The sequence below is a fragment of the Furipterus horrens genome, unplaced genomic scaffold (genome assembly GCF_987537825.1).
Source record: "Furipterus horrens unplaced genomic scaffold, mFurHor1.1.pri manual_scaffold_2, whole genome shotgun sequence".
Taxonomy (NCBI): Eukaryota; Metazoa; Chordata; class Mammalia; order Chiroptera; family Furipteridae; genus Furipterus; species Furipterus horrens.
In genome coordinates, this window is record NW_028327172.1 from 89,015,228 (window position 1) to 89,040,459 (window position 25,232).

A 25,232-nucleotide genomic window follows, 5' to 3' on the forward strand; every position below is an offset into this window, starting at 1 on the left:
CCACATGCCTGGGTTGCAGGGCAGGTCCCTGGTTGGGTGTGTGTGAGAGGCAGCCATTCGATGTTTCTCTCCCTGTCTTTCTCCCTCCCTTTCCCCTCTCTAAAAATAAATAAATAAAATCTTTAAATAAAGAGAGAGAAAGAGAGGAAGGAAGGAAGGAAAGAAAACTCCAGAAAAAGAACTGGTTATAAGGATGCTCAGTGAACTTAGGGGAAGAGTATATGAACTTAGGGAGAATTTCAACAGCATAAAAAAGGACATGGAACCATAAAAACAACCAGTCAGAAGTCAAGAATACACTAACTTAAGAATAATTTACAGGCAATCAACAGTAGAGTAGATAAAGCCAAGAATCAAAACAACAATTTGGAATATAAGGAAGCAAAAGACACACAATCAGAACAGTAAAAAGCAAAAAGAATCCCCTCCCCACCCCACCCTCTCAAAATTAGGATAGAGTAAAGAGCCTCTGGAACAACTTCAACTGTACCAACATTCACATGGGGTACCAAAAGAAGAAAAGAGAGCAAGAAATTGAAAACCTATTTAAAAAAATAATGACAGGAAACTTTCCTAATTTGGTGAAGAAAATGGACATACAAGTCCAAGAAGCACAGAGTCCCTAACAAGATGAACCTGAAGAGACCCACACCATGACACATCATAATTAAAATGCCAGAGTTAAAGAATCTTAAAAGCAGCAAGGGAAAAGTAGTTAGTTACTTACAAGGGGCTCCCATAAGATTGTCAGCCGATTTCTCAACAGAAATTTTTCAGGCCACAAAGGATCAGCATGAAATATTCAAAGTGATGAAAAGCAAGGACCTACAAACCAAGACTACCCAGCTAAGACATCATTTAGAATGGAAGGGCAGATAAAGTGCCTCCCAGACAAGAGAGAGCTAAAGAAGTTCATCACTACCAAACCAGTACTACATTTAATGTTAAAGGGTCTTCTTTAAGAAAAAGGAAAGAAAAGAAAAAAGATTAAAAATATGAACAATAAAATGACAATAAATACATATCTATCAACAATTGAATCTAAAAAACAAAATAAATGAACAAGCAGAACAGAAACAGACTCATAGAACATTTTAATGGATGCCAGATGGGAGGGGAGTTGGGGTGACTGGGGGAAAATGTGAAGGGATAAGAAGTATAAATTGGTAATTACAGAATAGTCATTGGGATGTAAGTACAGCATAGGGAATATAGTCAGTAATAACTATGTATGGTGTCAGGTGGGTACAAGTTTTATCAGGATGATCACGTAGTGTGCAATATAATGTCTAATCACCGGGGTGCACACATGAAACAATGCATGTCAACTGTAATTGAAAAATAAAAAATGATTTAAAAAACAAATTAAAAAGCAGAACAAAAAGATCTATAAATACGAAGGATAAGAAAATAAAGGATCAATCTAGGAAATCTCAAAAGAGAAGATTGGAAGGTAGGAAATTATCAAAGAAATAATACCAAAAAATCCCCCAAACTAAAAGCCTCTAAATTGAAAAGAGCCACCAAGAGTCCAGCACTTGGAATTTTTAAAACCTCCACACTATATTATTGTGACATTTCAGAAAATCAGGGTAAAGAAATAATCTTAAAAGGTCCCAGAGAAAAATTAGGTTATATACAACGGTTTAAGTATGAAAATATCCTTGAATTTTACAACAGGGACATTTGAAAGTGGAACACATTCCTGATGGGAAATATTTTTTCATCCTAGAATCTTGTAGCCACCAAACTATTAATTCTGTTAGAGGGTGAAATGTAAGGATGTTTTCAGACGTCAAGGTATCAAATTTACTTCCAGTGTGCCCTTTCTTGAAAGGTACAAAAAGATATACTCCATCAAAGTAAGGGAATAAACCCAAAAGGAGGAAGGTAGAATCCCATAAGAGACATAAAGGAAGTTCCCAGATTAGAGGGATGGATAGAGGCTTCCAGAAAGAACATTACCAAAAATTCAAACTTCTAGAAATTATTGTATTCAAGAGTTTTAAGTTTTACATTTCTGGTGGAAAGTTTCAGAAAGATTGAGTGATAGGTTCTTTGGGGCAGAGGGGAGCCCTGAGTGGTGTGGCTCAGTGGGTTGAGCACTGGCCTATGAACCCAAATGTTACAAGTTTGATTCCCAGTCAGGGCACATGCCTGGGTTGAGGGCCAGGTCCCTGGTCGGGGGTGTGCAAGAAGCAACCGATCAGTATTTCCTTCACACATCAGTGTCTCTCCCTCTCTTTCTCCCTCCTTTTCCCTCTCTAAAAAATAAATAAAATCTTAAATAAAAATAGGCAATAAGATATTCATATTATATTAAAAAAAAACAAAATACAAAAAAACCCCAAAAGGTATATAGATGACCTTTGTGCAACAGGAGGGTTAGTGGCACCAACCCTTCACTTCTCTGCATGTGGTTGAAAACCCACATACAACCCTGGCTGGCGTGGCTCAGTGTATTGAGTGCCACCTTGCAAAATGAAAGGTTGTCAGTTTGATGCACATGCCTGGATTGAAGGCCAGGTCCCTGGTTGAGGGCATGCAAGAGGCAACTGATTGATGTGTTTCTCACACATCGATGTTTCTCTCCCTCTCTTCCTCCCTTCCTCTCTTTAAAAATAAATCAATAAAATTATTTTTTTTAAAGAAAGAAAACCTACATATCACTTTTGACTTCCCAAAACTTTTTTATTTTTATAATTTATTTGTTTGTTTTGTTCTGTTTATTTACTTATTTATTTATTTTTAGAGAGAGGGGAAAGGAGAAAGAGAAAGAGAGAAACATAACTGTGTAGTTGCCTCTCACTCAAGCCCCAATCTGGGGACCTGACGTGCAACCTAGTCTTGTGCCCTGACTGGTAATCGAACCTGTGGCACTTGGCTCACAGGCCCAATACTTTTAATAACTAATGGCCTACTGTTTGACTACAAGCCTTACCAATAATATACAGTCAATTAACATGCATTTTGTATGTTATGTATATCATATACTGTATCTTAAAGTAAGCTAGAAAAAATGTTATTAAGAAAATGGTAAAGAAAAATATATTTCTAGTATTTACTGAGAAACATCTGCAAATAAGTGGACCCGTGCATTTCAAACCTGTGTTGTTCAAGGGTCAACTATATTAGCAAGATGTTAACAGTGTTTATTTCGGGTTGGTAATTTTTGTATTTTATTTGTTTGCTTTTGCTTGTGTATATTTTCTAATATTACTGCAATGAAAATGTATTACTTTCCAAAGTGTTGAGTTCAGTTCAGGGCAGCTTCCCTGTTCTGTTAATTAAACTTTGGGACATTGAAACACAGGCTAGGGGAGATGGTTGGATAGAAAGCATTGTTCTATTCTTTTATCTCTCAGTCTACAAAAATGAAAAAAAAAAAAAAAAAGAAAATGTATTACTTGTGTAATTTTTTAAAAAGTAATCCCCAGAAGTCTCTAAGCAAAACTTATAAGACATAAGTAAAAAATTGTTAACAAATTAAGTTTTCACAGACTGGCTTTTTTTCCAGAAATCAAATCACTCTTTGTGCATCCTTTCCTGGCTGAGCGCATCATCTCCATGCTGAACTACTTTCTGCAGCATCTGGTTGGCCCCAAGATGGGAGCCTTAAAAGTCAAGGACTTCAGTGAATTTGACTTCAAACCCCAGCAGCTCGTATCAGATATCTGCACTATCTACTTAAATCTTGGGTACCTGAGATTTAAATTGGGCAAGCCAGAGGGGATGCTAATGTTTTAATTTGGGGTTTTGATAATGGAATGACTGGTTGGTAATTATATGGAAATAGAAAATCATTCGTTTCTAGTTGGCTGATGAAAGAATCTTCTGTGATTTTAAATAATGAGATTTTATATGACCCGTGGTATATTATTTAGAATTTCCAACATTTTGCCTTGCTCCATGCAGAGATAAACTTTGCTGGTTGTACCATTGTTTGGAAAAGCAGTATTCTTTTAAAGCCTCAGAATACTTGATAGACCTCCTCCCTAAAAGTTAGAAGAAATCTTTCTATAGCAAAGAACATTCATGGCATTTAAATGATGGGGACCCTTGTTCCTCAACTCATTCGTTACCTCCTCTAATACTCCATTTCTTTCCAATACGACCTTCCAGAGATGAGGAGAATTTCTGTGCCACTGTGCCCAAGGATGGACGTTCCTATTCCCCTACTCTCTTTGCACAGACAGTTCGAGTCTTGAAAAAAATAAATAAGCCTGGGAATATGATCATGGCTTTCAGCAATTTAGCAGAGAGAATCAAGGTAAGGAGGATAATTTACTGATTAACATGTTCCATAAAAATGACATTGTTGCCCTGGATGGTGTGGCTTAGTAGCGGGTTGAGTGCCAGCTTGTGAACCAAAAGGTCACCAGTTCGATTCCCAGTCAGGGCACGTGCCTGGGTTGCAGGCCAGGTCCCTGATTAGGGGTATGCGAGAGGCAACCAATTGATGTTACTCTCCCTCTCTTTCTCTGTCCTTTCCCCTCTTTAATTATGAATAAATGTTTAAAAGATCACGTTGTTGACTCAGCTCTTCTGCTTTTTACCCTGTTTCAGGGGGGTAAAATTATTGTCTTGAGAAAATATAAACATGATTCTTTCTGGTTAGTCAATAACTAGAACTACTGTATTCTTAACCCTTTGAGTGCCATGCGTAATTGCTAAAATTCGTGTGAGAAATGCCAGGCTATTTTGCTGAGAAATGCAATTTATAAAAAATGTCTATAAAAACATTATTATTCATAATAATTTGCTGAAAATTTCATGACATATAGTAAATACACTCTTCTCTTATAAGCAGTGTTCTTTGACACAATTTAGCAAGGAGTTTATTGCATTAAAATTATTATAACAATTATTTTAGAAAAAATAAATTCTTTCCTTCAATATGGCTTTTGAAGTATAATATATGGCATAATATAAGACCTATCATTATAATTTGAAAAAACACATAGGAACATGGATAATAAGCAAGAAATTGCCAAATTTGCATAAATTTTTTGAAAAAAAAAGAAAACTTCATAACATACCAAAAAAATGAACACAAACAGCATTCACACTAGAGACATATATCAATAGATATCAACAGTGAAAAACAATTTATAAACAAAAATGAAATGCAAAAACAACACAATAATAGTAAAATGTTTATATATTAATATTTGTCACTATTGACGCATCTTGGGTGCAGCCCTTTGTCACATCTCACACATACTGTTCTTGACCTGATTTTTCTTTCCAGTATTGAGCATTCCTTACACAATCTTAGCTTTCTTTCTGGAAGCATCTTTACACTATGTAGGTGAGGGGGACCTGGTGGATTTTCTTCATTGCTGGATTTGTTAACAGTGTCTCTAACCTCATGCCATTCTCTGGCAAGCTCTTCTATTATGGAGATGTTGAAGTTCAATCAAGACATTGATTTGTTCCCACCTAAAAAGTTTTCCTTATAAAGAATGTATGCATTCAGCAGCATTCTTGATAATACATTGAACAAAACCTTCTTCCAATACTTTAGTGTTCTTTCATCTAAATACATGTAAAGCATCATATCATGCATACTGCTTAGAGTTTTGACGAGTATTGCAAAGATAAATTAAAGGGACCATTTCAAATGTAAGTAAAAATTATAACAGAATTAGTATGTCAGTATTTGAACAAGCCTAAAAATTTGAAATTTGGATCAACATGAGAAAAAGTTATATCAAAATATAACCTGAGGTACAAAAAAAGAGAACAAAACATAAAATACGAATTATTCCATTGTTATTTACATTTATAATCTTCAAAAAAAGAGTTACTGGGAGCAGTGCTGGCACTTTTAGGAAAATTTGTCAGCATCGCTCACAGCAACGCTGGCACTCAAAGGGTTAATACTACTCTTCAATGTGAGAATGAGAACAGAAAATTAAGAAGCTTCTGCTAGAAGAATGTACAGATATTTGTAGGCTATTTTTATGAAAACTTTTGTGCAGTGTTACAAATTTGAAAATCTATATTGCTAATGCAGAACTTTTTAGAGTAGAATTCAAGATTAAAATGCTCTATTGTATTTAGCTAATCCCTTTGCTAGAGTATGACAGAGCTCCATTAGCGGTTATGAAAAAGAAGAAATTATGGCAGTGTCTGATAGCAGACTTCTCTTATTGATAACAGTCTTCCCTTTATTGAGTTACTTACTTTTTGAGTTGGGCTTCATCTTTGTCTGGAGTTTAGCCAGGTAGGGCTGTGAGTCATGAAAGAACCAAATGTTGAAGCAACTTTTAAATTCTTAGACCTGTTTGTACCTAAAACCGGAAACTGCTTTTCATACACAGATTTCATGAGTGACTTTGTAATTATGTAAATAATAACCTCCACCTCATCCCCTTTTGAATTATCATATTTACTACAGGACTCCTGCTAGAAATATGTGATGTGTTTCTTTTCCCTTTAACATTTCAACTATTTTAATCATGACTGCTAGCTGCTGAGCCAAATTGAAGTTTCATTATGGGGGCTGAATGCTAGCTAAATTTGCTCTTATAATATCCATCTTGGCTTGTTTAGAAAATAAAGTTGAGAATTTCCATTATCACTGTAAAGGATTATTACCTTTATATATACCTTTTAAGATTATATACCCTTTAAGGTTTAGTCATTGAGCATTTTGAATTCAGCTGCTCTTGAATTCACCTCAACTACTACGTGTTTATGTTCAGTCTCTAGCAGACCTCCAACAACAGGAAGAGGAGACCTATGCAGATGCCTGTGATGAGTTCCTGGACCCTATCATGAGCACACTGATGTCTGACCCTGTGGTGCTTCCTTCTTCCCGAGTCACTGTGGATAGATCCACCATTGCCAGACATTTGCTCAGGTATGCTAGCCCAAAACAGCCTCAAGAGTACAGACATGTGATTGTTTGCTATCATTTTTTTCTCCCAGATTCCTAATTACAATATAGTATACCGAATAGGTGCCTATATTGTTGATCTATTAATGTGTAGAGATATATCAGTTGATTGTTAAGTATTTAAACATCTAAAACAAGACAACCTGTTGAGATGTTGGTTCTAACCTTATCTGTTCCTTTCTTAAGGAAATAATTTCTATTAACATATGTTATAAAACATATTAACCTGCAGTATAAGTGAGCATGAAATTGTTTTAATTTGGGGATCTGGTCAAGATTGTGGCATAGGCAGACATGGCTCACCTCCTCTCACAACCACATCAAAATTATAACTAAAAAATAGAACACCTATCAGCCAGAACCATTAGAAATCGAGCTGAATGGAAGTCACACAACTATGGAATTAAATCACATCCATTGAGATGGGTAGGGGGCCACAGACACTGAATAGGATGGTCCCACATGCACGTGTGGTAAATAAAAATTCAGGAGGGGTATCCAGGAGCAAGGAGTCCCAGCCCCACACCAGGGTCCCCAGACCAGGGTTCCAGTGCCAGGAAGATAAGTCCCCACAACTTCTGGCTGCAAAATCCAGCGGGGATTGAGTCGGTGGAAGAAACTGCTGGAACCCCAAGCACTTCCTCTTAAGGAACCCACATGTGAACTCACCATCTCAGGCTCACTCCCTCTGAGCTCCAGCACGGGGATAGCAGCTTGAAAGGCACGAGTGTTATACAGGAAGGAACTGAAGTGTCTGGCGTCAAGCCAAGGAGAGGCCATTGTCTCTTTTCTACACCCTCCCTCCACAGAGCTGGCAAGCTGATGCCATACCTAAGACTCCATCAACCTAGCTAACACTGTTTGACCCATCTTGAAGATCCCACAGAGACTCCACCCCACCCAATATACAGGCCCATGAAAGCTGCTTTTCCATATGAATGGCTGATCTGGGTGCATGTTTCACAACTTCCTAAATCCTCACAAACAAGCAACGGCTGGTATCAGTGATTTCAAAGCCCAGCACTACCAGCAGCCAGCTTAGATTCACAGCTTGGCTTCACCTGGGAATCTCCAAGCCCAGCAAAAGTAGCAACCATCTCTGATTTCTTTATAGGTCAGGCAGGTTCTTCTGGGAAAAACACAGGTGGAGGCTGACCTTGGCCTACACTACCCAGAAAAGCCCAGAGCCAGCACACCCAGTGGTCAGCTACAGACCACATCGGAGCACCACCACCCTGTCCCTGCACAGCTGATCCTCCACAGAGGGTGGAGGTTGGTGGTCAGTGGTCACAGCCAGTCCTTGCAGCTGACTGGCCTGGGTAAATTCATCCAATTGATCTGCCAACAGCAACCAACTACAAGCTCAACTACAAGAGGAGGGTGTACTCAGTCCACACAAAGGGTGTACTTCTAGTACCCAGCTTGGGTGATAGGGGAGGCTGTGCCACTGGACCCTACAGGACACCTACTACATTAGGCCATACTACCAAGACACGGAATCAAAGCAGCTCTACCCAATACACAGAAACAAACATAGGGAGGCTGGAAAATTGAAGAGGAAAAGAAATATGGCCCAAATGAAAGAACAGAATAAAACCCTAAAAAAAGAATTAAATGAAACAGAGATTGCCAACCTATTAAATGCAGAGTTCAAAACACTAGTGATCAGGGTGGTCAGAGAAATGATTGAGTACAACTACAAAATAAAGGAAGAAATGAAGGTTATACAAAGTGAAATAAAGAAAAAATATACAGGGCCCTGGCTGGTGTTGCTCAAGGGATTGAGTGCCAGCCTGTGTTCTGAAAGGTCACTGGTTCTATTCCCAGTCAGGGCACGTATCTGGGTTGCAGGTCTGGTCCCCAGTTGAGGGCATGTGAGAGGCAATGGATTGATGTATCTCTTGGACACATCAGTGTTTCTCTCTGTCTTTTTCTCCTCCCTCCCTACCTCTCTCTCTAAAAGTAAATAAATAAAATCTAAATAAGTAAATAATAGTTTTTTTAAAGAGAAAAATATACAGGGAACCAACAGTAGTGAGAAGGAAGCTGGGATTCAAGTCAACGATTTGGAACAAAAGGAAGAAATAAACATTTACCCAGAACAGAAAGAAGAAACAAGAATTGAAAAAAACAAGGAGAGGCTTAGGAACCTTTGAGACAACTTTAAACGTATCAACATCCAAATAATAGGGATGCCAGAAGGAGAAGAGGAAGAGCAAGAAATTGAAAGCCAAGTTGAAAAAATAATGAAAGAAAACTTCCCAAATTTAGCAAAGGAAATAGACATATAAGTCCAAGAAGCACAGAGAGTCCCAAACAAGTTGGACCCAAAGAGGGCCACACCAAGACACATCATAATTAAAATGCCAAAGGCTAAAGATAAAGAGAAAATCTTAAAAGCAGCAAGAGAAAAGAAGAGAGTTACCTACAAAAGAGTTCCCATAAGGCTGCCAGATGATTTCTCAAAAGAAACTTTGCAGGCAAGAAGGGACTGGCAAGAAGTATTCAATGTAAGGAAAAGTAAGGACCTACAACCAAGACTACTCTATCCAGCAAAGCTATCATTTAGAATGGAAGGGCAGATAAAGTGCTCCCCAGACAAAGTAAAGCTAAAGGATTCATCATCACCAGGCCATTATTATATGAAATGTTAACGGGACTTATTTAAGGAAAAGAGGATCAAAACTATGAACATTAAAATAACAACAAACACAACTATCAACAACTGAACCTAAAATATAAAAAACAAAGACAAACTAAGCAAACAACCATAACAGGAACAGAATTATAGGTACAGGGGATCATTTGGTAGGTTATCAGGTGGGAGGGCAAATGGGGAGAAAGGAGGAGATTTTGCATGGATCAGGAAGCATAATTGGTAGGAACAAAATAGGGAGATGTTAAGAACAGTATAGGAAAGGTTGAAGCCAAAGAACATACATGCATGATCCATAGACATGAACTAAGGGGAGGGGGGTATTGCTGGAGTAAAGGGCAGCTACTGGGTGGAGGGGGGCAAACAGAAATGTAAGAATGGAGTCGCTCAGAGAACCATGAGGAGGCAGCAAGCAGACAAAAAGAAGTTTATTGAGGAAATTAGCAAGTGGGGAGGAAGCCGTGCCGAGAATGGCCCAACTCCAGGTTCCTAGGGAAGGAGGGGGCTGTTTTATAGGAGGAAGAAAAAAGAAACTATTGAATTCAGTCGTTTATCATGCAGCTGCGAGTCTGGAGGCTGATCAAGGCCAAGTGGAGCTCAGCTTGACACTCCCCACTATCACGGGAAACTCCCAGACAGCTGCAGGTGGGCTGGGGGACAGGGAGGGCATGGGAACCAAGGCTGTCAGGAAAAAACTGGGACAACTGTAACAGCATAATCAATAAAATATACTTTAAAAATTTGTTTTAATTTTATAAAAACATAAAAATGGGATGCTTTTTAAATTCACATTTTAAACTACATGCATGATATAGGTTAGCCCACGTTCTGCTGCTGCTGTTACACTCACCCATGGTGTCCAGGAAATTTCCCTATTCTGTACGCAATATTACATAGAAATGGTTACTGAGAGATTCTGCCTATTTAAAATTAAGTTATATAACTTGAACCAAATTTAAGGAAATACACTTTTTAAAATACCAATAAAAAAGGATTTTCTACTTAATGGTATTTGGTATTAAGCATTAACTATATGCATGATGCATGACTTTTCCAAAGTGTGAATGAAAATTTATATTTTATTGTGTCCTCAGGGAAAAAAAAAAGAAGATATATCAGTCCTTAAAGGGTGTTATAAACCTCCTTACCTGTCAGGAAACCATAATCTTGTATAGCAGTCAGCTAACGAAATCAAGTGACAATTCACAAGGCTTTATCCTTTAACTTCTTATTCTATTTTGAGAACCTGTCACTAAAACTACAAACAGCTCTTCATGCGGACATGAGTGTACAGGGTCTCTGCCTTAGGGAAATAGAATCAAATATCATCTGAACAACAGTGTTGAAAGGAAGTTTGTTGAAAAGCAGAAAGACAATGTAGCTAAATAATCTGCAAAAAAAAACCCTCCTGAATCATTCATTCTCATCTTACTCTTTCTAACTTCAATTCAGCACTTAATTCAAAGTTATAATGCACTCTAGCTTCAGTCTCACGGTGAGCCCAGGTGTTCTAGTTTTGGCTTAGGATGTTATAATTTATGGAAATAACCCCATTTTCCTTTCTTTCTTTATCCCAGTGACCAAACAGATCCCTTTAACCGTAGTCCCCTCACAATGGACCAGATCCGGCCAAACACAGAACTAAAAGAAAAAATCCAACGGTGGCTCACAGAGAGGAAACAACAACAAAAGGAGCAACTGGAATAAATACAGTGACCTAAACAAACCAAAAACCAACCCGAGTGTAGATAAACAATTGTTTGTGATTTCTCTTCGGTTCTGTTGCTTTTTTTTCTTTCTTTCTTTACTAAATTAGAGAACTGTTCTTGCTCAAATAATGATAATTAAGACTCCTAAGAACTTTATTTACAATGTTCTCCTGGCTTGCAGCAAATTATAGTTATAGCATCACCAGGTTCAGAAATCATCACTAATTTTTACCCTTTTTTCTCTCTTCCTTTTCTTTCTTCCTCCCTTCTCTACCTTAAATTATATTAACTTCAACTACTAACACTTCCTGCTGTCTTACTAGATCTCTTCCAAGAACTGCTCAAACATCTTCAGTGAGCACTGCTTTAAGTATATATCACATATTTCAGTGACAGCTGATATCATCAGAAAGTCCTGTGTTATCAAAATTTTTACTAGTCAACATGACCCAGACTTCAGCTCTTTTCCTTGATAACAGCTCTGCAGTATTACAGGATAACCTTTCACATAAAAGCAGGTGTCTTGATGTTTGAGTAGACTTTTGAATAAGATGATAGATTAGATGAAAAAAAGAAAGGAATCTTATGCAATTCTGTTGATAGTTCTTAATTTTGTGTTATCTCATAACTCAGAGATACAGTGGAGGACAGATACTCTCCCATGGGGTTGTCATTACCACAAAAGACTTAGGTCTACAATATTTTTCAGGGGATTGACAAGACAAACTTGCCATTTTTGACACTATTCAAAAAATTCTGAGGTGAAAGAATAAGGAAGCTGTTGAACCCAATATAGCTTATGGAAATTAGTTGCTACAAGAACTAGGCTTGAATAGAGAAGTTGGACAACAAATATTGTAAGCAGGAAAAATCTCATTTTAAAACACTAATAGCAATAGTCTATCTCAGTATATATACACCATGTGCTTTTTTAGATTGGTCTAGTGTAAACTGAGTACCACTTTAAATCATCTCTTCCATGGTAAGATATATGCAGTGTGTGGCCACCAACACTTATTCTAGGCAAAATTCTGAGACTATGAAATGTATATAGCTAATGTTTGGGATTATGAATTCCAAGAACTGCTTCTAACTCAGCCTCATGTCAGCAATTAACAGAAAAGGGATTTGAGCACAACCTTGTCCAGAAACCATGTTAACTATCAGCTTAGCCGTCTGTAATTAGTAAGTGAGTAGGCTACACTTTTACCAGTTGAGCTTGACATGTTACGTGTGAGTCACATTCCCCTGTGGACCGTCTATATCACTGTCCGTCTAAACCCAAAGATGCCGAAAGTGACAAGAAAAATGGTGTAATCTAGAAACGGGTCATTGCTTCATTTAGAGGACATTTTTGTTAACCATGGTATCTTTCAAACAAGATACCAATTTTATAATAGTCGAAGTTTATCAACAGCCCTTGATATGTTTTTGGTGGTATCAGCTGGATCAGAGGGCATCCCACACTAGATATAAAGATGTTGCCTATAAATGAAAAGGCAAGTCTAAGACTTGCAAATGCCAGAATGTAAGATACTAATTCAGTGTGCTCCCTGGGCCTTTAAGACATGGTTGACAGGATTTGCTTATTTCCTTAAAATAAGCTTTATGTCATATTTATTATCCTCCTTGACTGAGAATGAACTGTGTATAAAATAAGCTTCTACCTACTTGCATTTATCTCCCAAACCCAAATAGGATGTTTTCATTTTTAAAGAAGTGAGGAAAAGACCAGAGTTTTATGAGAGAAAATTGGAGAAAAAGGCACAAAACCTCAGAAGGCAGCTGTTCCCAGGAGCTTTCTAGTCAATAACCTCTGTGTTTTTATCTGTGTCAGTATTCTACTTCTATATTTACTCTTCAGATTTTATCAGTATTCTACTTCTACATTTACTCTTCAGATTTTAAGCCTTTTCAGCCAAGCTTCTTTTTTTAAGAGCTTGTCCTGAAACTTACAGGTGGCTATGGCACCATTAATGCTGCTGAACGTGTTTAAACTCATTACAAAGGCAAGTGTGTAGCTTAACGCCACTATTGGTAAGAAAACCAGGTAATTTAAGAACATCCAAAAAATGAGACTAAAAAATTTACCATTTTGGTACAGCACAGTGTGTAAATGCACTTGGAAGCTTAAAGAAGTGTTTTCTTACCTGCAACTCAGATGCAGCTCTAAATCTATTTAAGCAGACTTTCTGACATACCTAGTTTTATGTGTTGGCTTTGCTGGAGTGCGATAGGAAAATGAAGACTCTAATCAGCTCTAATATGTATTGCTTACTAAGAGTAATACTAAACTTGGGGAATTAAGTAGGTTTTATCAAGCAGTCTGGGTTTTTTTAATGGATATGTAAAACCTGAGAGAAAATTGAAAGGTTTAATGGTGCAGGTAAAGGTGCCAGTTACTATTTGGTATCACACTCTGCAAAAGCTTCATTACTTTATTTGATGCTGTTTGCTAGGTACCCATTACACAGAAGGGTAAGTTTACTGAGGTACCTTTACCAGCCAGAGACTGATGCTGCAATGTTGATGACATGAGGAAATAATGCACATGCTCTAACTGCTAAACAGGAAATAAAGAAAATGAACAAAACAAAAAGGCTGACTGAAAAAACTTAATCAACATAACTGTATTTTGAAACATTCCTGAAAGGTTATTTCTTGTCAAACTTGTCTGGGGGTATTTGTTCCAAGCTCGTATTTAATAAATGAACACCTAACTTGTAATATTTGTTATCCCTTCCTTTGTTACAGTATTAAAAGCAAGTGGCAGTTTCAGAAATCCCTCTGGGAACTTAAAGGACTCTGACAAATTCTGACCTGGCTCACCTAACCTGCCTTATCAGATAACCTCTGGATCCTGTAGTTATCTTTGGGAGATGAGTCTCCTAATCAGTTCACTTTTGGCTTCACTTTTCTTTATATGACCTATAACCCAAGTCTTTCATTTTAATCATTTACCATCTTGTTTCCTTTGCCTCTTGTTCCTATACCTCTGCCATGCAAGTCCTCCACCTAGATTAACTCAGCCAACCCATCTGCTCCAACATCCAAACTACAGACCACTGTTGGAGAAAATTGACACAATCTTTAGAATGATACAACTACATACAAACTTGTGTTTTCTAAATTGCCCAAGAATGCTTCTGTCTCGCTTTTTAAATATTTTTTAAATTTTTTATTTATTGAATTTTAGCGAGAGAGAAACCTCAATTTGTTGTTCCACTTATTTATGCATTCATTAGTTGATTCTTGAATGTGCTCTGACAGGAGGTTGAACCCACAACCTTGGCATATCAGGAGGACACTCTTAACTAGGGCCTAATTTTCTGTGTCTTTAACTTCAACAGCTATTCCCAACTTTAAACTCATTCCTCAAATTCTTTCCAACCCTCTCATTTACCCTTCCCACTAAGATGACCTTGCCTCACTTCACTAGGAAGATACAGACTTCAAATTTCCACTTTCAAATTTTTCTCCCTTTATCCCATCGGTGGAAAAGTCCCCACTGTTCCAAGGCTAATTCCTCCAACCTTCTCTTGTACCTGATCAGGGATCTTGTCAATGCCCCTTCTCTATATTCAATCTCTCCTTTGACTTCTACATACCTGTTTGGTTTTCTCACTTGTTTTCCTATATAGCCATATTTCTTCATTCATTCACTCTGACTTCTATCCTAATTTTTTTTAACTGCTCTAGCTAATGTTTCCATACTGCCAAATTAACTTCACCATCCTTAATTTTATTTCTCTATAGCATAAAGGAGCCAAATCACTCCACTGAAATTCTGCTCTTGGTTCCTAATTTTTCTTTCCACTTCTAACCATTCCATCAACCCAGAAGTTTTACTTAGACTCAGGCTTCCCTGGGGTACATTACTTATCATGGTTTCTCATCAAATGCCACATGCCTACTAGGTTTTCTTCCAGTCATTTTTTTTAAAATATGTTTTATTGATTATGCTGTTACAGTTGTCCCAATTTCTTTTCCCTTTGTTCCCCTCCTCCCAGTGACCCCCTCCCTCCAGTTGTTCCCCTGCTTAGTCCATGTCATTGGTTGTGCATATAGTTCTTCTCAACATCTTCCTGTCTACTCCACTCCCTCCTACTATGCTTCTTAATTCCTGCACCATCTCCCTCCCTTTCCCCCTTCCCCCTCCCTGCTGACATCCCCCCAAAAGTTCCCCATACCTATAATTCTTTTCCCACACTTGTTGCCTACTTAGTTTGCCTTTGTTTCAATTCCCTAGCTTCTGTTGTTGGTTGTTGTGATACAGTTTTCATTTTAATGTTCATAGTTTTGATCCTCCTTCTCCTAAAACAAGTCCCTTTAACATCTCATATAACAGTGGTTTGGATCTAATGAACTCCTTCAGTTTTACTTTGTCCTGGAAGCATTTCCTCTGCCCTTCCATTCTGAATGACAGCTTCGCTGGATAGAGTAATTGTGGCTGTAGGTTTTTGCTTTTCATTACTCTGAATATTTTTTGCCAGTACCTTCTTGCCTGCATTTTCTTTTGAGAAATCATCTGATAGTCTTATTGGTACCCCTTTGTACGTAATTCTCTTCTTCTCTCTTGCTGCTTTTAAGATTCTCTCTTTATCCTTAATTTTTGACATTTTGATTATAATGTGTCTTGGTGTGGTCCTCCCTGGGTCTAGTTCTTTTTGGAACTCTATGTGTTTCCTGGACCTGTAATTCCATTTTCTTCCCCAAGTTAGGGAAGTTCTGCTTCATTATTTTTTCACATAATTTTTCAATTTCTAGTTCTTCTTTACCTTCTAGCAACCCTATAATTTGGATGTTGGCCCGCTTATAGCTGTCGCATAGGTTTCTGAGCCTCTCCTCATTTTCCTCACTTCTCATTTCCTCTTTCTGCACTGGTTGACTGTTTGTTCCTTCCCTATGTTCTAATTTGTTGATTTGATCCATGGTTTTCCTTCCCTCACCACTTGTTTTGTATGTGTTTTTGTTCATTTCAGCAGGACTAGCCTTCATTCCTTCCCCATCTTGTTTAAGATCTGCTGTTAGGTCTGTAAGCTTTCTTATACCTATAGCTCTGCACTGAGCCTCAGAAAGATTATTTATCTGCTGGTCCAATAGATTATATATTTGTTGTCTGGTCAGCTGCATGATTAGGTTCTCTATCATGATCCCTGTCATCCTGACAGTTTTGTGTTTACCTTTGCTTCCTGAGCAGGGCTGTCACACCTCGGACGCTGTAGGGGGTGGAGCCCCGTGCACGCCTCACTACCGACTGACCCTTCTCACCACACTGGGGCGCTTTGCATGGGGGCGGGGTTCCAAGATGGATTCCTGCCGTTCACTCTCCCCTGAGGGACCAGAAGCCTCCTCCTCCGTCCCCACACCCTCCATCCATCACAGTCCAAGGCAATGGGGGGTCTGCCTTCCCCAGCATTGGAATCACAAGCTGATGGGTTTGGCCTGCAGCCAGGGGTGCTCCCCAGGTGCCTTTTGCCTCCCCTTAAATACAGTGTCTGTGCTGACCGCCGTCCCACCACCATTCTGCCACCGTCACCGCTGCTGCCGCCACCAGCACAGCTTGACCTCTCCGCCCCAGCTTCATTCCTCCTACCCGTCCGGGCAAGCATCACTTTTTTATAACTTCATATGTTGGACTTCATGCAGCTTTATTTCTGGAACTTATAGTTATTCCTGGTTTTGTGGTCGCTATAATCCTTAGTTGTGGAGGGAAACAGCATGTCATTCTAGGCCTCCATCTTGGCCGGAAGTCTATTCCAGTCATGTTTAACTATAAAGTTTCCTCTCTAGTATACAGCTCTTCTGTTATGCATCACCTCAAGGATCTGCTTTAGGAAGTCTTCCCAGGTCAGCAACATGCCTAATCTGATACTGTTGTCGCTTCTCTGTTTACCTTGCCTCTTCCAATCCATCTCTGCCATTCACTAGCTATGTGACCATTTATTAAACCTGGTCTTAAATGAGGACCCTACCTAAAATACAGGCTCTATTTCTTTTATTCATTTTTTTAGAGATTTTATTTATTGTTAGAAGGGAAAGGAGGGAGGAGATAAACATCAATTGGTTGCCTCTCGCACGCCCCCACGTCCCCAACCCAGATATGTGCCCCTGAGGAAATTGATGACTTTTGCGGATGACATCGACCCACTGAGCCACAGGAGTCAGGGCACGCTTTAAATTCTGAAACGCCTGGCATATTGGGAGCCTCAGTAAATGTGATTTTGCTCCTCATACTTGCATAATTTCTTGTGGCTGGTTAGGGAATTAGGGGACTGGATTCTCATCCTGATACAGGATGAGGGGAAACCGGGACAGCTAAAGAAAAGCAATGGGCTGAGTTGGGGGTAGGTTGTGTGGCGCCTGCTGCCGCAGCTTTATGTGTTTGGCTTAGGACCCTCTCTACCTTCGTGAAACTACAGTGTTGGCCTGGCACGCTCAGCGATACCTCCCAGCCCCACCTTCCCATATTCTCAAGTAAATGCTCCTCGGTAGTCAAGAAACAGCAAGGGAGGCAGGCTCAGAGCGCATGCGCCTTTCCTCCACTCGCGGGCCTTCCGGGCTTCAATGAGCGGCTGCCCCAAGAAATGCCTGTTTCTCTGCGGAATCACACTGTTCTCCATGTGTACTCTGATCTCATCTCGTACTTTCTCCTCTGTGGCTCAAGAAACTAAATTAACCAGCTACATTCCGGAAAGACTGTAGGGCAAGTAAATATCTTGGACAGGCGCAGAAGTAGGCCTGACCTTGGGAGCTGAACGGGGTCCTTCGATGGGTCCTTCGGAGAGGTGACCTTCAGCAGGCCGGTGGGGTTGCGGGATTTCCATCCTCTAACCATGGCCCAGTTTGTCCGTAACCTCGCTGAGAAGGCCCCAGTGCTAGTAAATGGTGAGCACAGCGTTACCTTTCTTGGGCGGATAAAGAGCAGGATGGGACACCCGCGACGCCCTGAGGAAGACGCGGGCTTTGGGAATCCGCGGGGTCTGCGGGAGCTGGGAAGGGGAGGGTGTGAAGGTGGGGGACTGGGGACAGGAGTGCGGCTCCTCTGGCCTTCTGCTCTCCCGGCTTGCAGGTTGGATTTTCAGTGCACCCTAGCATTTGTAGATTGGAAAGACTGCGGTGCAGGGGTTATGTCTGCTGGAAGCCCCGCGCGGCCGTCATTACCCTCTGCAGACGGGAGGATATGGCTCTGTTAGGAGAGCAAGGGCAGAGGACGTCAGTTCGGCCTCATCAGGTCGGCTGGTTCCTAATACTTTCAAGTCTGCAGGAGTTTTGAAGGTTGAGTGAGTTATTGAACATTGGCTTTGCTTTCTGTCCTGCCAGGTTCTGAGGGCATTATCCCTTCCCCAGTAAGCATAAAAAGGGGTATGTGTAAACAGCAGTTAGTCGTTATTATTACAGCTTAGCATTCATGGGGTTTTCCGTTTGGAAAAGCGGACGTTTTACTAGTAGAGCGCTGTATTTCAAAACAACCCGAATAGCTACAGCCTTGAGCAGCGGTCTGTTTTGTCAGTATTTCACTTGTCTGCTGGGTAGCAGGCTATTCGTTTTATTTCCAAAGTGAGGTAAGTTAAACTGACGGGAGCTTTCTCACTAGGTGTACGATTCTAGTAAGAGGTTGAAGTCCATGTCTATCAAGTGGCTTCCGCTCAAATTTGGTTATGAAATGTGAATAGAATTTTTTTAAGACATTAATATTTTTAAGTGTATTTTACTTTTATTGGTATTTTCTCTTTATTCTTTCTTCCATCAGCAGCCAAAAAATGAGTTATTGAAGGCCTTACAGTGCCAGATATTATAACTATTCTCTCCCACAGTCTAATAGTTTAGAAATTTTCCCAAAGAACTTAAGTTTGCAATTTTACTTACATCATCAAGGTATGTGTATGACAAAATTCTAAAATTTTTCATAAATAAAAAGAGAAGGAATAGCAGCTTCATTGTTTGGACTTTGGATGATTTGAGGCAATTTTTTAAAGCTCTAAGTGGCTTTCACATCATTTTGATGGTGCAGGTTGGGGAATTGCAAACTAATTTTAATAAAATCCAAAAATAAAGGTTATAAAAAACTAAATTTTTATTATGAAATAGATGAACCCTTTGCTCTAGTATGTGAATAATTGAAAGATAAGGCTGGTGGTTCTTCCAAAAGTACACAGAAAGGGGAACTCAGCGGGCCAGGATGTTCAAGTGGAAATATATTTTGCTTTGTAACATAACTCAGCTTACTAAATGTGAATGTTAACTATGTAATTAAGATACTGTACCTGTTCATTACTCTGGAGGACAAAGATTTCTACAAGTAATTTTAACTTCCCCTCAAAGTTCAGAGTATGGGTTTATGTTGTTTTGTTTTTTTCTTATTTACTAAACTTAAGACTATTTGGATTTCACCAGTTTTTATGTTAATCTTTATTCTAGGGTGCCACATTACATGGAGTTGTCCTATCTCCCTAGCTCCTTTGGTGTGTGACAGTTTTCCAGTGTTTCCTCGCTTTCATGACAGTTTTAAGGTATCTGTTTAGGTATCCTATAAAGATGCTCCCCAATCTAGATTTGTCTCGTGTTTTTCTCACGATTAGTCTGGAGCTATAGGTTTTAAGAAAGAATACCACAAAAGTGAAGTGCCCTATTCACATATCAGGACATATGTGATATCCATATAACGTCACTGATGAAATTCACTTTCATCACCTTCTTAAGGTAATGTTTCTAGGTTTCTTCACTGTAGTTACTTTTTTTCCCTTTTCATACTCTGTTCTTTAGAAACAAGTAACAAGTCTAGTGCATGATGTAGGAGGTAGGGAGAGAGGGGTAGCAGCAGCCATCCTCAGGGATTTTATCCTCTAGAAAAAGGGTATTTCTATATACATTTTAATGGAATTCTTCTATGAGAAAGATTTGTCTCTTCCCCATTTATCTATTTGTTCAGTCATTTATTGTATAGACTCATGTACATGTATTTCATACTTCATACCTCCAGTAGTATGTTATTTATTTTGTTGCTCAAATGGTTGCCACCTTGGCCATTGAGAACTCCTTCAGTTTGGCACCTCTATCCTTTTGACATGCCCCTTTTACTTGCTGGTACTACAAGATGCCTCAGACTCATCTTTTATTTTCCCTGCCTTAGACTTACCCATTTCTCCAAGGACCCATATTTCCTTTTATTGGACAATGGTATTTTGGAACTAAAATCTAGGCACTGGATATATTCCTCGCTGCTAAACTACTATATCATTGCTTCTAGGCCCTCTTAGTGAACAAGGGTATTTGTGTGCACACTAAGCCATGTGTATACGTGCATGTTATATGTATATAAATTGCTTCTGTATCCACATGTATACATGTATTAAACTAAACATAAGTTCATATGAATGTCTCCAGCTCTAATCCAGTACCATGGGATCTGTTCTTGCTTTTCTTTCCTACCAGTAACTTATCTCCTAAAGTACAGTGCTCGTGTACAGTGTGCTGATTTTTTAAAAGGATGAAGTATCTGTGTATTTGGAGTTCAAAGTTTAAAGAGTTATACAGGCTTTGTACTTTTTGATAGCCCCATCTTCAGGAATTTATATTTCTGTTTATAGAACTTAGAGCTTTGTGTCTGCCTAAAGATTTACCCATAACCCTAAGCACAGAGCATGAGGGAAATAGTAATTCTAAGAATAAACACAGGCAATTAATAATAGGAAGAGTACCAAAGCCTTGGATCTAACTTTGAACAATATACACTTTATGGATGTTCATGCGTTCGTGTTTTTATTACATTTGTCTTGTAATTTTTAAAAATAAAATGTCTTTCTCTTGCTGAAATCACTACATACTTTCACATCTACATTGGTTGTTAAAAAATCTTTTTTCCACTGGTTGTTAAAAATCTTTTTTTTTTTTTTTAAGGAATTTCAGCTTAGTAATAGATTCAAATTTTGTCTGCTCTTAACAGTGCATGTAGGTTTTATTTTTATTATTTCTGGTGTTTTGCAGGAGGATCAGCTGTGCTTTTGTTAAAGAAAATGGATACTAATGTATAATTCCATCTGGACTTGTGACTAATATTGTGACAGGTTTTAATATTTTCTGAAGGATGCCATTCTACATATCCCTCCCCTACTGTACCTTTTCCCTCCAAATTTTCTATAACACCACCAAGAAAGCGTTACATTGCTGCTGTTTTCTTGTTTTTGAATTCAACTTTTAGTGACTTTATAGTTCATTGGATTTCTCATTCATAAATAAAGTAACAGTACTAGCTGCCCACTTATGAAGTCCTGGCATAATTGAATGTGCTTATAGTATCCTGCCTAATTGAACTTCCCTGTGACACAGGTGTTCTGCATCTTTAAAAGCCTCTTATTACCAGGGAGCAGCTTTGACTTCACACTGGCTGCACATTTGATACAAGCAGTGAATGAATGTGATGCATAAATAAATATTTGTGTCCAGCCCACACATCTGCTTCTTTCTGTCTCTAGTGAGTTCATCCTGTTTTATTTTGTTTTTCCAGCTGCTGTGACTTACTCAAAACCTCGATTGGCCACGTTTTGGCACTATGCCAAGGTTGAGTTGATTCCTCCAACCCCTGCTGAGATACCAACAGCTCTTCAGAGCTTGAAAAAAATATTCAGTAGTGCTCAAACTGGTAGCTTCAAACAGCTCACAGTGAAGGTAACTGTGCTAAATGAAAACATATACATAAAAGAAAATGTCTTCTCTTGAGATTTTTCTGATTGTTTTGATTTTTCCAGCGAGGCTGAAACTAACAATGAGAGAGAATCTCTTTCTTGACTGCAGAGTGATTGGGCTATTATATATTTTACTTTTCTATAAGTCTTACAACAAAGAAGTGAGCATTTACTAGGCAAATTTTTTTTCCCCCTTCCTATTTTATTTAGTATACTAAAATAGGATGGCTTAGCCCTGACTGGTATGGTTCAGTGAGTTGGGTGTCCTCCCTCAAACCGAAAGTTAGCCAGTTCAATTCCCAGTCAAGGCATATTCCTGGGTTGAAAGCCAGGTCCCTGGTTGGGAGCATGCAAGAGGCAACTGATAGATATTTCTTTCACACATAGATGGTTTTTTCCCTCTCTTTCACCCTTCCTCTCTCTAAACATAAATAAAATATTTTATAAATAAATAAATAGGGTGGGTGTAGCAGGGGAGAGCAATGGTGGGGGGGGACAACTATAATAGGACAATAAATTAATAAAAATAAATAGGATGGCTTACTTTTGCTGATTCTGTATCTTTGTTCATCTCTAGTCCTGGAACTATTCCCAATTTGGTCAAAAGACCTCTTGGAATATATCACAGTCAGACAGCTAACATTCATATGAAGGATAAAAATATCAAAACCGCCTAGCTGGTGTGGCTCAGCGGACTGAGTGTTGGCTGGTGAACTGGGGGGTCGCCAGTTCGATTCCCAGTCAGGGCACATGTCTGGGTTGTGGGCCAGGTCCCCAGTTGGGGGCACGTGAAAGGCAACCACACATTGCTCTTTCCCTCTCTTTCTCTCCCTTCCAGTCTCTAAAAATAAATACAATCTTTTAAAAAAAATTTTTTAATAAATAAAATAAAAATATCAAAACCTAGCAAGCATATATTATGAAATGAAGGGTTATTGAATTGTGTGAAGATAAAATCTAAAGACTTGGAAATGTGTTTTATATTTGCATGATCTAAGCGTAGGATTTAAAAAACCCTAAATAACTAAATTATTGCTGACATAATGCCCTGGCTGGGTAACTCCGTTGGTTGGAGCGTAGTCCTGATATGCCAAATACGCCAAGGTTGCTGGTTTGATCCCCAGTCAGAGCACATAGAATTATCACCCATCGAATGCATAAATAAATAAATGAAGCAAATCAATGTCCCTCTCCCTTTCTCTCTTTCCCTCTCTTCCCCTTCCCCTTCCTCTCTCTAAAAACAATAAATAAATTATTGCTGACTTAAGTATCTACATCCTGGAAAATAGAGTTGTTGTTTTTTTTCAAAAAACTTCCAATATGTCTGGTCTAATTTGAAGGAGGAAATTCATTTCCAGATGATAAAAAAGACTCGACTCAATTTTATTGTGGAAAGATTTTTTTTTTCAGCAAGAGTTTCAAGATCCATATTTGCACTTGCATGTAACACTGCTTTCTGGAACCATACACAAAAGTTAGGCAAATAATAAATGAATAAAAATTATGTCTAAAGGAGAATACAGAGCCTTTAATGTAAACGTCTATTCAGCCCTGGCTGGTGTGGCTCAGTGGACTGAGCTCCAGCTTGTGAACCAATGGTTGCCAGTTCAATTCCTAGTCAGGGCACATGCCTGGACTGCAGGCCAGGTACCCAGTTTCTTCCTCCCTCCCTTCCCCTCTCTCTATAAATAAAATAAATGTCTATTCAGAGACTTGCCTTCTCATAGCCATTCTTTCATATGAATGCCCTGTCTAAATGTGTCAGTTCTTTCTAGGATGTGGGTTATTTGGGGGCTTATAAAGTGTCTTATAAACAAAATGAAAGTATTGTCAGTTCAGATCTTTAAAGAATGCTTTGAAAGAATTTATAAGCTCTAGACTACCTTATGTAATTGAAAGTTCAAGGGTTCTCAGTTAAAGAAATTTGACATCAGTAATTCTTAACTGACTAAAACTGTGCTCTAATTTTAATATCTATTTTCTGTCACTCAGTCCTCAAAAATAATAGTTTTAAATAAGTAAAAGAAAAAAGTGCATTAAAATTTATGCTTTTTGTTTGTTTGTTTGTTTTTCAGGAAGCTCTGCTGAATGGTTTAGTGGCCACTGAGGTGTGGATGTGGTTTTATGTCGGCGAGATCATAGGCAAGCGTGGCATCATTGGCTATAATGTTTGAAGACCAATCTTTAACATCTGTTTCTTTTTGGTTTATTATTTGAATGTTCTTGGACCATGAGTGATCAGAATGGTATTTAATAAAAAAAGATATTTCAAAATCAATGTTTTCTATATCAAACACTGCATGGAAAGGTCACAATTTCTCTTGATATTAGGTTGGATTGTCTTTTGCTTAAATAACGTTAATACAGATCTGAATGCATGTCTTTGCTTAGCCTGAAAATGGGAAGCATATATGTGAGTATACCAATCTGGTACATATATTTATGAGGATAACATTTTTAATTTGGAGGTTGGAAATATGGTATTTCCAAAAAAGTCAGGGAAATGACTTTGAAAAAACTAGAACTTGCTGCAGTAGAAATAGTAATGCCATGTACTAGAGTTAAATCATGTCAGTAAAGAACAAAATTTGGTTGGTTTCTCTTTGCTAAAATCAGAGAAAGACCTTTCTGACAACACCTGTGTCTGACTTAAATGTTGATATATTTGCGGTATTCTAAGTATGTATAACACCTTTTAATGCCAGGACAGTGAAAGCCATGACCTACATTATTTTATCTGGCTTTATGAGTTTTAGAACCTATCTTTGCCAGAATAAAATACTTTGTGGATATTTAAACAGAGTTATTACTTGGTATCACCCATGGATCTGAAAAGTATATTATGTCCTGCAATAACCAGTATGGCTCAGTGGGTTGGGCATCATCCTGCAAACTGAAAGGGCACATGTATGGGTTGCGGACCAGGTCCCCAGTTGGGAGTTGGGGGCATGCGAGAGGCGACTGATCAATGTTTCTCTTCCTCTCTTTCTCCCTCCCTCAGCCTCTAAAAATACATAACTTAAAAGGTTTTTTTTTTTTTAAGTATATTATGTCCTAAATTGCCCTGGCTGGTTTAGCTCAGTGGATTGAGCGTCGGCCTGCGAGCTAAGTGTCGCTGGTTCGATCTTCCAGTCAGGGTACATCAGAGAAGGAAAACTCTGACTCCAAAAAACCTCTGCTGCCTTGCGGCATACCTCTTCTGGGGAAAGGCTAAGGGAGTAAACCCCGACAGAAAATCCGGAGCCGGAGTCCCTAAGGCGGTTTGACGTTGTAGTCAA

At 38.7% G+C, this 25,232-nt stretch overlaps 2 protein-coding genes and 1 non-coding gene across 4 annotated transcripts in view; all 3 read left to right on the forward strand.

The window, feature by feature from the left end:
- UBE4A (ubiquitination factor E4A) overlaps window positions 1-11,330 on the forward strand; it is a 45,563-nt gene extending 34,233 nt beyond the window's left edge. For both annotated transcript variants that reach the window (XM_090266028.1, XM_090266029.1), the window contains exons 17-20: window positions 3,518-3,698; window positions 4,123-4,270; window positions 6,711-6,868; window positions 11,138-11,330. In XM_090266028.1, coding sequence (XP_090122154.1) covers window positions 3,518-3,698; window positions 4,123-4,270; window positions 6,711-6,868; window positions 11,138-11,267 — 617 coding nt within the window. In that variant the 3' untranslated portion in view covers window positions 11,268-11,330. The remainder of the gene's footprint in view (window positions 1-3,517; window positions 3,699-4,122; window positions 4,271-6,710; window positions 6,869-11,137) is intronic.
- LOC150019020 (small nucleolar RNA SNORA36 family) lies at window positions 3,241-3,374 on the forward strand. Its single transcript, XR_016509501.1, has one exon. It is a non-coding gene; the product is annotated as a small nucleolar RNA SNORA36 family (small nucleolar RNA).
- A 6,694-nt stretch (window positions 11,331-18,024) lies between the features above and the next one.
- ATP5MG (ATP synthase membrane subunit g) lies at window positions 18,025-24,752 on the forward strand. The gene is made up of 3 exons (XM_090266030.1): window positions 18,025-18,157; window positions 21,777-21,937; window positions 24,030-24,752. The coding sequence occupies exons 1-3, from the start codon at window positions 18,106-18,108 to the stop codon at window positions 24,126-24,128; spliced, it is 312 nt and encodes a 103-aa protein (XP_090122156.1). The 5' UTR covers window positions 18,025-18,105; the 3' UTR covers window positions 24,129-24,752.
- Window positions 24,753-25,232: the final 480 nt, after the last annotated feature.

Coding starts and splice junctions, on each gene's coding strand:
- ATP5MG (XM_090266030.1), top strand. CDS start 18,106: ATGGCCCAGTTTGTCCGTAACCTCGCTGAGAAGGCCCCAGTGCTAGTA. Junction 18,158..21,776: donor GGCCCCAGTGCTAGTAAATG/GTGAGCACAGCG, acceptor TTGTTTTTCCAG/CTGCTGTGACTTACTCAAAA. Junction 21,938..24,029: donor TCAAACAGCTCACAGTGAAG/GTAACTGTGCTA, acceptor TTTGTTTTTCAG/GAAGCTCTGCTGAATGGTTT.